At 35.4% G+C, this 15,393-nt stretch overlaps 1 protein-coding gene across 1 annotated transcript in view; it reads left to right on the top strand.

Moving 5' to 3' along the window:
* FBXL17 (F-box and leucine rich repeat protein 17) overlaps window positions 1-11,569 on the top strand; it is a 288,616-nt gene extending 277,047 nt beyond the window's left edge. Inside the window, exon 9 of the mRNA XM_027671152.1 lies at window positions 10,028-11,569. Coding sequence (XP_027526953.1) covers window positions 10,028-10,165 — 138 coding nt within the window. The 3' untranslated portion in view covers window positions 10,166-11,569. The remainder of the gene's footprint in view (window positions 1-10,027) is intronic.
* Window positions 11,570-15,393: the final 3,824 nt, after the last annotated feature.

Below are 15,393 nucleotides of genomic sequence, written 5' to 3'. Positions count from 1 at the left end.
CACTAAATACCAAGAAAACCACAGATTTATCTCTCTAGGAAGGAGTTCTATTCAGTTCACCTCAGTTTAGTTCCCCTATAGCAGAAAAAGAATATAACTATCTGTTCTTCCAACCAAATTTTAATTTGTATTTTATATCACGACTTAGAAAAGTGTGTATTTTAAAGTAGAATTCATCCTTCCCTTTAAATATTTGAAATACCTTGGGAGACGTGGGCAGTTACAGGATACTTCTTTCCTCCTACAAACACTGACATCAGAATTCCTAAGAACTTTACTTGTATCCTGAGGGCATAAAATGATGCCTACATCAGAAAACAGATTTAAATGCAAGTTTCAAACTTCTTTTTATGAACACATTTCTATACATTCCTACCCCTAAACTGTGCTATGTCCTATTTACTTATTGTAGTTACTTAATAAATTATTTTGAAATATTTTGTATTTCACTTTTTTTTTTAAATGGAGGAAGAAGATGATGTTCTCTATACTGTTTATTGCTAGAATTCATTTGAAAGATGTGTTTGTGGCACTTCTTTCTTGTGCTCTCACAAGTGAAACAGCTTTAATAATGGCAGCTTGAAATCTTCACCCTTGGGGAAGATGGCTGGGTATCAATTAGGAGATAGGGGCTAAAAACTTGATCAGTTTTTGTGGGTAGTAGCTTTACTGGTTGAACAATGTGTCAGAATAATCTTCACAAAACTTTTCTCACACAGATTTTCATATTTCAAGATCCTTTTCCTATAACTGTGGTGCTGTTTGCAATGGTTATCAGCAGTGCTGCCATGTAAATGTAGGAAACATTTCTTGGGGAAATATGCAGAAAAATGTCACTAAAAAACAGAGGCCACAAAATTCAACATTCATCACTATGTGTGAATGAAATGAAGAGAGTCTGACGAAGTTGGCTCTGAATGGATACACAACTTAGTTAATAAATCATGTTAGCCTTTATTCCTTGCTTTCTTCTTTTTTGTCTTTACTTTTTTCTTTTTTTTTTCTTTTCTGAGATGAATTTCACAAAAAAAGACATGGTTGCTTTTCATGAAAATACTTCTGAAAGCCTGTAGCTTATTCCAGATGACTTTCTCAGATGAATTGTGGCATGTATTTCCTATTCAAGTTTTACTGACATATTAGAGCACAGAAATTGATGGTCAGTACAACTGACAAAAAGACAAACTCTTTTATGTTACCACAGAGAGGAAGGAAGATAAATGATCCCTAAAAATAAAAATGATCTGTTAAGAAATCATTTGCATCTTCAGTAACCATAAGATTTTTAGAAAATCAGTAGAGTTTTAATGTAACTTATTACTTTGTCCTTCTATAAAACCTTTTTTAGAAATATTTGTAAATATATATTCTTTGCAGACTGCAAATCAGTAGCCTAACTGGGATGCAACTCCTGTTGTTTATGAGAAATGTTTTTACCCTTCACTCACAGATTTTAATTTACATGGCTAATCTGTAACTGAAGGTAAGTGGAAAAGAGATAATATTCTAAGTTCTAGAGATACATCTTTAAATTTCAAATGCACTTTTGAGCTAAACTCTTCTTAATCCATGGTAGAACAGTGAGAGTACAAAGCCATGGCTTGTTTTAATATAATTATCATAGCAATTTGCCTTCCACCTTCAGAAAATGCTATCATTAACCTGATAAGAAAACCTGACAAATTACTACCATTTCTTCTTTTATATTTAAGGGGTTCATTTTGAGATTTAAAATTATGGTTTTGTAATTTGAAGAGGAATGAAAATATCCAGTCCTTCCTTTTAAGACAAATTCTATAGCACTGTTTTTTCTGTTAAATCACTATAATTTCTTCAATTTACATTTCATATTAAAAAGGAATTGCTGTATATTTTATGGTTTTATATGTATAATGTAGGAGCTGTGATTGATACATCTCTCTATGAATAATGAAGATTTTAGATTAATGAAATCTCTAAATCCCATTAGAAGGAAACTACGGTTATACCACAACAAAAGAAAAATAGCATTTATTTCACTTCGGTTTTCAATACAACAATTTTAAAAGACTGGACTACTTTTGGGTTTTTTCCACCTCGCTAACTGGGACAACAGATCCATTATATGTATAAATGAAAGCATCTGCTAAAATATAAAAAGAGGATTTTTTTACAAATTTAACTTTTTGCTCTTCTAGTTTAACTGTTTCTTTGCTAAAGATTTTTAACTTCAGGCTGATAGTTCTAGAACAAGTTCATGGCAGTAGGCTGAAGATGGAATCTTCTGAGTTAATGAATCTGTCCTTGTTTTTAAAAAGCACCCATTTGACCATGTCATACTGTAAGAGAAAGATGGGCCCTCAGGTACAGATCAACAGTTCAAAATCAGGATAAGACCAACTCTTAAAGAAGAATGCAATGTGAACGAGTCAACATTTTTACGATTGAAAAAAAAAGAGAGAGACATTTTTGTAGAAGCATTGTTCCCTGGAACTTTCAGTCATTTTGGCCAGCTGGCAACTTTTGAGAATGATTTCTCTTTTAGTTTTACATGGCATCATCTTGACAGGTATTACAATAATGGGCTCAAATTATTGTTAATGTAGTTGAATATGAAGGAAAATAGTCAATGTTATTAATTCAACAGGAAGAAAGTAATCTGAAAGAATATTTATCACTATGTAAATTAACATTGTCGTTTCACTGCATATGGGTCTTTATTAACTGCAATTTCTGTAAGAATAAAGCATTTGAAATGCCTATGATACTGGTAATATTTTTACCTTGAAATCTTGTGTAAGTGAAGTCTAGAAGTTCATCTGATGAAATGAACAGAATTAGCAAACCAAACTGAAAGGCTCCTTTAGAATGGTTTCTCTGATTTAATAGAAAAGTAAACCCTCACACTAAGCAAAGAGAATTGAGAGTGAAAACTTCATCACTTATACAGCTTTAATATTCAGTGTTGTGTTTGCAGCAATGATTAGGATGGCAAGCCCTGAAAATGATAGAAAACTATGCAAACTCACAGAGATCTGAAATGGATATTGCTAGTTTGCAGTAATGCAGTAACTGGCAGTTGGAAACAATAGCATTCGCATGAGTAAACAACCACAATAATGAACTTCATCCCTTTCAGTTGAGATTTAAACCAAGAACTGCAAAGTAGATCTACTCCACAAGCAACCTTGCTACATTTTCTGAAATCCTTCCAGAATTGCTACCATGAAATATTAGAAGATTTGGGTATTGCCTTTATTTCAGTTCACATGGCAGAAAAGATTGCAGATATTTCTGTTTACCTACTCTTTCCCTTTTGCAAATATAAATGGGAAATTAATTGCTAAGATTTAACACAATTAAGTTGTCAAATGCCATGATAATAGTACATCATACTGCACTTGCCAATTTCATTATTTATGAGTCTGCATAAACAGTGTTTGTATGTCCATGCACGTGTGCTTTTTTCTGTCCTTAACTCAAAATACACTCTTTGCTGAAGTCGTAAGGGACTTCATTTGGACTATAGGATATTGTGCTAATATTGGGAGGACTGTTATTTTATTAAAGTACTAAACAAAGGTTCTACCCCTGGACATGAGGGCAGTCACTGAAAATCTGTGGAATATGTCTGCCTTAGCTGATCAAGTGCTCTTCACACAAAACGTTTCCTGAAATCTTTAATTTTGTTATGGCCACAGGCAACAGTTATAATTGGGCCACCTGAGAATATAATTCATTCAGCTATTAGAAGAAAAAAAAATCAAACAAAGTGCACTTTTTATAAAACACTGACTTGAGGAAGTGAACTACAGCTTAGAGAAGAGAAAAGATGTATGAAAATGTGTTTCTTGTAACTCCAAGTATGTATATTTTGGATTTTATTGTTAAAACATTCAAGCAATCGGTAATAAAGTGTGTTCCAAATCCATCATTATGGATATACACAATGACTATAGAGTAATCTCTTTGACCCCTACGTACAAATTTGACTTTCATGTAATACCACTTTATGTATACAGAGACACAAATTTCAGTATCCCTAATGCTGCCATACCACTCCATAAGCAAAAATGTCAACCATATTTTAAGAAAGCCCTTTTGAGACAAATCCATTTGTATTTCTTCTCTGTAAAGTTGATTTTGTGATTCTTTATGTGTAGAAATGTAATGATAATACTTGTTTATCATCTAACATACACATCATCTGTATGGGAGCCCTTGAAGTCTTTTGCTCTGAATGTTACCTCTCACCTGGTAACATTTCCATAAAATTCTTAGTGCTAGATTTCTAAGATTAAGCTAGGAGTTCTATACATTATTAATGCCTTTCTGTGCAGATATTGCTGACTCATGGTATCATAACTTAGTCTGTTATTTTTTATTAATGACTGACCTATAAAGTTATGTAACTGAAGATACCAACCTGTATTGTCCTCAGAAGGAGAGTACCCGTGCTGTCAGCACTCTCCAAAATCATAGCCACCTATCTGTTCCAAGGTCTAGGTTAGATACAATGCAAAAATTATTTCAGCTGTCAGCTCTGAATGATGGTCTGAGGAACACAGACAGGTTTTTGTAAGAAGTTCTAGTACTGCATCTTTGCACTGATCCAGTTTTGAAAGTCTGGTTTTGGGGGGCTTGAGCTTTTTTATTTATATGGCTTGCTACTGGTTTCAGTTATTAGCTTGCAATGGAGATAACTTTTTCTTTTCAATTATGAAATGAATTGGTCGTTACACTGAAGTTATTAAGATGTGAAGATTTTTAGGTTTTGTTCACTGAACAAGACCATTCAAACCTTTTAGATTAACAGTGAATACTCCTCCACTGTGTAGAGCAGCATAAAACAGTTCAAGTGGTGACTCTACTCTCCCTTTTCAGTATTCTCTAGATGACACACCACAGACATTCTTAGCACATTTTAGAAGCTTTAGAGTCAGAACTGCATTCTAAGACTGCCCTTGATACACCTATAGGAGGAGTTTTGAAGATCTCTATGCAGTCTTAGAATTCTTCATGGCAATATGGTACAGGAGTTCTCTCAGTTAAAACTTCTTAAAGTCCCTTTATGTGCCACTTGGTATTCCAAACCCAGAGATTTCCAGCACAACTAAAGTCCAGCTAAGTAGGAAAGTCCTGTTTAGGAAAAGTCCTTATACCTCTGTTTCTGTTCCTTAGTTGTGAACAAAGCTCTCAGTCTCATTAAAAAATGTGCAATTTGGCTGATGGTTTCAACTGTAATCTCTAATCTACCTTAACAAGATTAGGAAAACTTGACTCCTACGAATTTAATAAGATCTGTCCCACGAACATAATGAAAGCTATAGATAAAAGAAAAAAAAAAGATCCTAGCCCTTTGGAATCATTTGATATCTTTAGAAATTCCTGATTTTAGAATCTAGAAATTAAAGAAAATTATGTTGAAATTATCACTAGAACCAAATGACATGGCACATTTCAAAGACAAAAACCTAAAATTACCTAATAACTATTCAAGCTTGCGGCTTGACTTTTTCATGAGAGTTTGTGGACAGTGGAATAAAAGAAATTTCTCATTGTGTTCTGTGTCAAACAAGTGGTGTACCAAATCAGTAAATACTGGCAGTCAGACTGGATAAGTAAATATAGCATGCCAGATCAAAATCTGAGTGAATATTTTTCTGAGAGTAGCTTTTGAATTGAAAACTAGTTTCAGTTTACTCTGAATCTGAAAAAAATCAGCTCATAAGTGTCAGTTAATTTATTCTGGGAAAATATTTACAGACTGGAAGGGTTTTTCAGGCTTTCTGTTGTAGGCAGATCATTTTTACCTAAAGGAGAGAAAGAGTTTTGAACACTGATTTTCCATTTTTCTCAGTATTTTACCCACATTATGTGTATACATAGCAGAGGGAGATAAAAGTCCTCCAAAGAAGCACTCGCAGAACCCTTTCATCAGTATTCCACTTCACATGGACTAGAAGGGTATTCTTGTTCTTCTTTCCAAGATGAATTCCTAATTATCAATCACATGAGGAAATATTCTCTAGAGCAGATAGTATTTAAATACTCTCTGCACAACTACACTGTCATCATCAGAAGAAGAAATTAAGGAGGTCCTACCCCAGAAAAAAACATTTATCACAAAGTTAAGTATATTCTTCTGGGAAATAGGCAATATGAGTTCATATGTCTTTAAGAAAAAAGGATTCAAAATTATTACTTCTATGTAACTGCTCTAATTGAGTTAAAAGGAGATGATACCACTTGGTCCTGCCAGTTTCTGTAGTCTGTCTTCTCCTTGGCTTTGTTTTGGCTTTTAATCTATTCTTTGGCCTGGAATAAATTTTTATTTTATCAAGAAAAAATAAGTTTCAAATCAATCTTTGCTGTTATTTTCTTTTTTTTGCTTGATGAGCAGGATTTGCACAAACCTGTTACTTTCACACTAAATGATAAGGGATGCATTCTTCCATTATGTGTTAAAATATAATTGAAGAGCTATTCAAATTCAAATTAATGATTATGTATTAAATAATCTAAGTAGTTTATCTGCATACAGTTGTCTTTCTTTGACAACTCAAAAGATGAAGATTAATGCAAGTTCTGTGAAAAGAATATAACATTTTAAAACATATTAAGATGTGAAGATTTTTAGTTTTCATTCATTGAACAAGTGCTGAAGCTCAGAGGGGAAAATTGCTCTATTTGTGTAATGAAATTATTTTGGGAATGACATTCTGTACTTTTGTTTTATCACCAGCCAGATTGATCTTAAAAGAGACAGAAGCTTATGTTCTAGTGGTTTTACATAAGACTTCTTTTCATCTTAATCCTGCCATTAGGGAAACTGATGACAAGGATACTAAGGGAGTTGACTTAGATATTACTTATCACATTCATTTACAAAGAATAAAACTTTTATTTCTCTTTTTTTCCTACCTTTTAGACAGTGGAATTTTAGTCCAGTACTACAGAAAGCTTAAAATACTGAAAGTTTTACACTGGTTTAGTGTTTGACCTGACTTTTCTCACAGTAAAAGAAAAGGTATTGAAATCTTCTGATAGGGGATCATTTCTAGCTTAACTGTCCACATTTGTTTCTCATCTCTGGATCCATGTAGGTTGTCCCACTGCCAAACAGGATCTTTTTTCTCCATCTTCTCCTGTGTAATCTTACACTGAATTTATTTTGTCCAGCATAATTTTTAACTATTTGCTGTTACTTCTTTAGTATTAAAAATATTTACATTTAACCTAAAGGATCATATATTTGATCATTTATCTTGAAGCTTGGTAAGATTTTTTTTTCTTTATCATGAGAGTGAAATCAATTTTTTAAGCTCAAAGTAATTTCTTTCTGTAACTGTTAAAGTTCCAAATATGCACATAGAGTTTGTTGCACTTTGTTGTTTACCAACAAGTTGTAACTCAAGTTGTTGTCTAGGATCAAACTAATAATTTTAAAAGTTCATTTAATACTCCAGGAAAAAATGGAGAAAACTTTTTACTCTTTAGGCTTTGGTCATAAAATAACTGGTTTTGTCAGTGGCACTTCTGCAATGGTTTTACCTGCCTTCTGTTTATGCTCATGTTTATTTTTTATTTTCCAACTGTATTTGGCACTCAACACCAAAAGTTTCCTTCTTCTATTTAGTTAAGTATTAATAGAAATTAGTAAAAATTGTATTAAATATTATTTTATCAAGTAATAATTGTATCAGAAAAAACCTGACAACAAACAGTCCTAGTGGTAGATGGTTTACCATAGATTTCTTCATAGGTTTTAAATCTAAAAGGTACTATTTGTATCAGCTGTCTTCCTGAGTGTTGTGGGCCGTGCTTAAGTTAGCCTGGTAGTAAATACATTAGCTAGACTGTAGCTTCTGTAAATGTCATGAGTCAAAACCACCAGGACATGGAGATCACTTACTGTCTTCTTGTGTTTGAACACCATCTTCGTAATGAATTTGCCTTATTTGTCTCCTGTAATAGAAAATCGGCATGTTGTATTGGCTGTAAAGCTATAATATCCATGCTATTCCAACAAATAATGGCCAATAGGTAAGTGTCAAATCATATTAACTTCTGTCTACTAGTGATATTTGCAGCTATCTAGTAGGTAAATAATACATCTTTAAATTTCCCATACAGAAGGAGCAAAATGAGCAGCTGTCTGTGGCGAGCATTTCCCTGTGGCCGAGTTAAACATTAAGAGAGGTTTCTGGTAGCATGATAGATTCTGCTATGGGTGTCTGTGCCACAAATCTAAAAGAAAGAGACTTTTGACTATTTCTGAATAGTAGCATAAAGTAGCAAATACTGCTACATTGGGGGATTCTTCCCTTCCAAGCAATATTTCTGTGAATGGTTGCTTGCAGTTTGCAGGTGTGTATTCAGCTATAAATATCAAATATTTTGGGGGACTTGTGCTATCTCTGATTTCATTTTGATTTATTAAAAGTCACTTCTTGTTTTTCAGTACTGGAAGATGTTACTGTAACATAGCAATTTGCCCGAGGAGTACAGTTTGTGCTGTGAAGTTAAACCAGTTTTCTAGCCAAGTCAGTCTCAGCTAGATGAAACTTCCAATGAAGATTGAGTGTTTCTATTATTAAAGTAGAAGAACTGGATATTAAACCTTTCATTTATCCTTGTCACTAGGTGCAACCACTGTTCAGAAGGAAGCGCTCCTTGTTATCTTTTAAGGACAAAAATATTATTAGATACTGTGGTCACTGTGCTTTAAAATATTATTCGCATGACAGATCTTTGTAATGGTAGTAAACAGTTTAGTCCGTTTTTTTTACTTTTGGCCTTGAATGTGGAACACTGGGGGGAAAAAAAAAGCAAACAATGCTTTTAGTTGTACATCCTAGTGATATAGGTGATTCAGCAACTGTAGTATTGATGCATTTTGAAATGCCCAAGTGTTCAGCGAGGATTTCAAAGAGACCTCACTAGGAGTCATGGTTCTTAGGTTAATCCTTTATTTATCTGAAGGCTGAAGAAAACTGTCTACTTCTGTGATATGAACTGTAGTCATCTTAAAAATAATTGACAAATTAATCCCCTCACAGCACCACAATTGTAAAGGTGTTAGGTTTAGCTAGGCTTGTCTGATTGCCTTATCTTATGAAGAATAAAGATGCTAACTTTGATGTCTCAGATTTAAGAGGGACATCCCAGACCCAAAAATCATGTGTGTTTTAATTATTAATCCCACCATTTCTGCCCACAAAACCCTTTCTGCAGAGTTATCCTCACACCAGAAGGCTAAAATAAAAACTTCTGCCGGTGATGTATGAGAAGGCATGCAGGATTTTTAACCTTTGGAAAGTTGACCTATAAGAATAATTGGTAAATTGATCTTCCTGCAGCATAGAATAATTTGCATTCTTTGCCCCACCTTTAGTCATGTTATCTGGTGTTTTTCATTGCAAACCCATTGATAGCTACCAGTGCAAGTTCATTTCAGTAAAGTTAATTGTGGAGCTACTACTTAGTATTTGTAAAAGTATCCATAACTGTGCCATAAATTAATTAATAGATGTAATCAGTTTTCATTTTCCAAAGTCAAAAAAATCTTACATTTTAAATCTATGTCTGCTTGATCAACTTTGAGTATATATGCTTCTATTTCAAGGTAGAAATCTGTTGCTCTAGGCAGCACTTTTTTAAACAGGATGAATGTTTTGATAATTTGGTGTGGGGCCTCATAAGGAAACAGCATAGTCAAGCATGGAATGAAGATAGTTTAAAAGCTTTTTAACCATTGTTGCAGTTTTCTAAACAACAAAGACTATTTGTCTTTACCAGAATATAATTTAAAACTTCCTCCTTTACAATAAAATCGAGGTGTGAGGTTTGGTTTTGCTGTTTTTACTTCTCTAGCAGGACATTACGTTCTGTATGTTTCTTTTGTGATATAAATGCACCCAAAACCATAGTAACAGTGAGGAACCCAATCCTGCAAGCCCTGCCAGGAGTCCAAAGTTTGGCCATTTGTTTAGCTTGCCTAATATTGCCCTTTTTGCACATCACAGATTCTCTTCTTCTCTTGCAGGTGAACGAAGCCACAGTGGAGCAGCTCGTGCAGCAGTATCCACATATAACCTTCAGTACTGTACTGCAGGATTGCAAGAGAACATTAGAACGGGCTTATCAGCTGGGCTGGACACCCAACATGTCCCCTGCCTCTTAAACTTCTGTACCAACATGACAGTTCCACTCTGCTGCATTCAATAGATCTAATGGGGATTGCAGAAGGGTTTATAACCTTTCATCTGATGCAATATAGTTGTGAGTTTACAGAGGTTACAGTAAAATGGCAAAAGCTGTACACTGACTTTATTGTACTGTACAACTAAGTACTAACAGTGAAGCAAAACTTTAGAAATGTATCGTGGGTTTGTTTGCATAAAAGTTATAAAAGCCTTTGGCAAATTTCTTGAAGTGGATTCCTACTAGTTCTCTGGATAGTTTGAGTTATAGATGTTAAGCTTGTTTTCCTCTGTTTACTTTGCCTTGGTCGTGTGTGTTTCCTTTGATCTATAAATGGTGACTCAGTGCTAGCACCAATGCAGTTGATCAACAGAGGCGTATGTTGAAACTGGGGACTAAACTTGATGCTTATTATTTACGAAAGCTTATTATTCACTTAAACCTCAAGGAGGTTTTAAGATACACAGTAATAGGAAAATCTACAGTGAATTGCTACTTTGTTGTAAACATTTTTTTTCTTCAAATATAAGAAGCTGTAGCGATATTAAAATCTTTCCACCTTAATGGATTTTACAATGCAAAGAGTGCTTACCTTGAGAATGCCATCTGAACACGGGTCCTGTCATGGGTACCATTTTGTAGGATCAGATATCAGATGCTTTTTAATACAGTGTATGCAAGAAAATATCCAGAGTAAACACATAAAATGATTCATTTTCTGTCACATTGCATTCTAAAGAGTTAAGTTTGAGCAGGGGATCGTGAAAATACAGACACTGCAGCTTCAATTTGGAGTTGCCTTAACCTTTAGAGTATTACCATTTGGTTAAGAATGTTGTCAGGTGTGTAACACTGGATATTTGTTCTTCAAAGGTTACAGCATTTTAATCCAAAATATGAAATGCTTAAGCTTCAGGTGAAAAGTTGCCATTATTATCAAAATGTTTTGCTAATCCAGAAGGCCTAATGCACCATAACATAGAAGCTTGTTTAGTATGGCTGTATAACTCTCTGTAAAACTGTTTGTTGATTTCCATAGCATAATTTTTTACAACAGAAACATCAGCTCACAGAACTTCCAGTGGGGATGTTTTCTTATTAGGCTTTTCAATATGGGGATGAATAATTTCTCTGGAAAAATATATATGGTAAAGATTTTGTTTTAAATAAGTGGTAAATACTTGTGAACATGTGTAATGCTATGCTTTTTATTTACTCCAAAATGGCAACAATATTTTGAGAATAAGCCAGTTAATTATATTGCAGATATAGTACAGAATCTTAGTCATTTTTCTTTTAATGTTAAAACTATTCACACAATTTGTAAGTTTCTATTTTTTGTGAAACCTTTGATCTTGCAATAAATTTTAATATAAAGAAGAAAGTTGTGATGTTTTCTGTTTATCTGTGCTGGTAACTGTACTTAGATTATACTTAACAGAAAGACTGAAATCTCCATCCTTGACTAGGTATAACTCGCCTGAACATGATCCTGAACAAACTGATCCAAGCTGGCCCTGTTGTGACTGACAGTTTGACTAGATGACATCCAGAGATCTTTTTCAATCTTAAATTCCCTCTAACTCTAAGGATTTTTTATATATTATGGATCTGGTTGGTCATCTGTTTTCACGTCTGCCATTTAAGTCACTCTCAGTAGTTTTGCCTTTTACTAACTATTTATCTCTCATTTTTATGAACATAATAATCTTTATAAATATCACTGTGGCTAATTAATTTCAAGTTATGTGGTATAAAAACTCTAGATGGAAGTATGTTTTTTCTAATTGCAATGTTGACATAGGTAGCTCTTTAATTTCCTTGTAATAAATCAATGCTTCCTAAGAAGTTTTAGAGGAATAAATAACAGTGCGGCACACTCTTTCATATTTGAAATGTTATGTAGGGGAAATACCATTCAGGGGGAAAAGAAAAGCTATTGCCTCTTGTAAAAATGAAAATTATCCTTTTTTTCTCTTACTCAAAACATACAGTGTATCCAAAGCTCACAAGCAGCTTACTTGCTGGATTTGCTAGATTCCAAAAGGTTTATTTTACTGGAAAAATATGTATTTTTTCCTTCAAAATCTTTGTGAGAACCGGCTGTTAAGGTAGGTAACCTGTGGCTCAGCACTTGTCTTATCAGAGACATTTCTAGGCTGGGCTTGTTCAACCTGCAGAAAGGGCTAGGACAAATTCTATGTGCTGTCTTAACTGGAAGATATATGGTCGTAGAAGAAAGACAGATAACCTTTCTTTTCAGTGATTCACTCTCTAAATCCAGGTGTAATTCTGGCTTAAACAGTTCACCTGGTGGTCACTGTTCCCATCTCTCACCACCTAAAGGTGATGTGGAGGGAAGTGTTCTCATGCAATTTGTCTCAGCAGGGGAAATGGCTACTGTGATATTTCACATGCAGGTTCAAAATCTTTTTGCCCAGACTCCCAGATTAGTGGGAAGTTTAGTGCAATGCCAAATCCAAGCTGGCAGCCCTCCCTTCTCTGCAAGTGCTCTGTGTAGTACTAGGCATATTCTGGTCATCTCTGAGCAGGGACAAAGTGTATTTCACTGAAAAATATCATAGGTGGGGATAAACTGATCTCAGTAAGGCCACAAGTGGCTACTGGCAGTGACTTACAGCATTCTCAAAACTGAAAGGTCTTGCTGTGCTTCAGGAACTGACTGTTTGACCTTCAAAACTCAGCCATGGCCCCAGACCCCCACTGGCTTCACTCACAGAAAACATTTCTTCGCTTGTAAGTCCTGAAAAAGAGTTTGAGCCATCCTTGATATTTTCCTAGAACTATTAAACTTACCAATCTGTATAACTGTTTTTTTTAAAACATTTTGGTCAAAGATCTGGACAAGCTTGAGAAGTGGGCCCATGGAAATCTCATGAGGTTTAGCAAGACCAAGTGCTGGTTGGGGCAACCCCTGGTATCAACGCAGGCTGGGGGATGAACAAATGGAAAGCAGCCCTGCTGAGAAGGACTTGGGGAGCTGGTGGGTGAGAGGCTGGACATGAGCCATCAGTGTGCACTCAGGGGCAGAAAGCCAAGTGTGTCCTGGGCTGCATCCAAAGCAGTGTGGGCAGCACATGAGGGGAGAGGATTCTGCCCATCAGCTCTGCTGTGGTGAGATCCACCTGCAGTGCTGCACCCAGCTCTGCAGTTCCTGAAGGTAGGGTAACCGAGGTCCTTGTTAATGGATCTCTTGGGGCAGATCAGAGTGAAACAACACTGAATTACCAGTGTTTATATGTATATATATGTATGGCAGGTTTATTTTAGAACAGTTTGGTTGCAATGGAGAGGAGGTATGTAGCCCTTTTGGTTGTTATTGATAGAAATATAAAAGTATAAAGGTGTCACTTAAGAAAATATATAAGGAAAAGAAAGAGAAAGGATAAGAGTAGATAATAACACCCAAAACCTCTCCTCTTCCCCTTCAGTTGAGGGGTGCACACCTGCCCTCAGCAAAGCTCTTGCTGCTTTTGCCAGTGGCCCATTGTTTGAGTCCAAAAACCATAAACATTTCAGTCTCTCACTGTCTCTTCTCTGCACAGGAAGGATATTGATTGAGAACAGAGGAGGCCATCAAGATGATTAGAGGGATGGTGCACCTCTCCTATGCAGAAAGGCTGAGAGAATTGGGATTGTTCAGCCTAGAGAAGAGAAGGCTTTGGGGTGACGTAATTGCAGCCTTCCAGTACCTGAAAGGAGCCCACAGGAAAGAAGGAGAGGGACTTTTTACAGGAGCCTGTAGTGACAGGAAAGGGGGAATGGCTTCAAAAGGAAAGAGAGTAGTTTTAGATTAGGTATTAGGAAGAAATTATTCCCTATGAGGGTGGTGTGGCACTGGAACAGGTTGCCCAGAGGAGCTGTGGCTGCCCCATCCCTGGAGATGTTCAAGAACAGGTTGGATGGGGCTTTGAGCAACCTGCGCTAGTGAAAGGTGTCCCTGCCACAGCAGAGGGTTTGAAAGTAGATGATCTTTAACGTCCTTCCAACGCAAGTCATTCTTTGATTATATGAAAACAAGCTGTAATCCCTTGTGAACGAGAAAATAGCTCTAGTAAGAATAATTACCAAACAGTTTATTTTTTCAGGCTCTCAGCTGGCTTCCACATGAGCTCAGTGATGTCCACTCAGATTCTCAAGATAAATATGGCTTTGCTGGTGTTTGATAAACTCTAGTGTTGACAGGAGCAAAATCAATAAAGGCAGCAAGACACATACACAATGGTTACATGAAAACAGAGGCACAGAGCAAGCTTTGTAGGAGGCTGACAGGGCCTTTTTCAGGTGCTGTGATCTTTAACAAGGAAAGGAAAAGAACTGTTATATCTTAATAAATAATTAGGATAGGATAAGGTAGGATACACTATAATCTATAATGACCATCTAGTCCAACTATCCAACAGGGCTGATCAGAAGGCAAAGCACATTACAAAGGGCATTATCCAAATGCCTCTTGAACACTGACAATCTTGAAGAATCTGTCTAGGAAGCCTGTTTCAATGTTTGACCACCTTCTTGGTAAAGAGATGTGTCCTAAAAAAAGAATGCATTGCAAAATAATAATAGTAAGAGCATATGTATAAAGACTGTGATGATATTTGATCTTGTAAATATTCAGAATTGTATTTTAAATTTGTATTTTAAAGAGTTTATGCTGCTTGTTTATGAAATTCCATATTAACAGACAGTCACTTTAAATCTCATCCATTTAAAGAGTCTATTACAATAAAATTATTTAAAACAATGTTAACTTTCCTTCTGTAATTGTTTTTCTTATGGCTTTCTCCATAATTGACCTGTGATCTTGGCAGTATAGGGGACTGAGATTTGAAGTTCTGGTAAATTTAGAAGCAGAGTTACCAAACTTTTTTTTTAAACCACAGACACCCTGGGAGATGTTCCAGGCTTGAGCATGTAGAATCTACCATAGATTGGCACCACTTAAAAATCAAATAATCCTTTGTGAGAGTAGTTATACTTTGCCAATCTAAACAGGGTGGGTACACAGTCAAATTTTGTGACTCGTCATTTTATGGGGTCTTATATTTCCAAGTCTTGTTTAAAAAAAAATGAGGGCACTAAATGCTTTGAGATTCCTTGCCTCCCTGTGCTTGGCTCCTTCCATATATTGTCTATACATGCAATTGTTGTAGGTGACCTGAGTTGCTGGAGAACTGTCAAATGTCA

The sequence above is a fragment of the Neopelma chrysocephalum genome, unplaced genomic scaffold, assembly GCF_003984885.1.
Source record: "Neopelma chrysocephalum unplaced genomic scaffold, ASM398488v2 Primary Assembly neopelma1_97034, whole genome shotgun sequence".
NCBI classification, from domain to species: Eukaryota; Metazoa; Chordata; class Aves; order Passeriformes; family Pipridae; genus Neopelma; species Neopelma chrysocephalum.
This window is presented reverse-complemented; position numbering and strand designations above follow the sequence as displayed.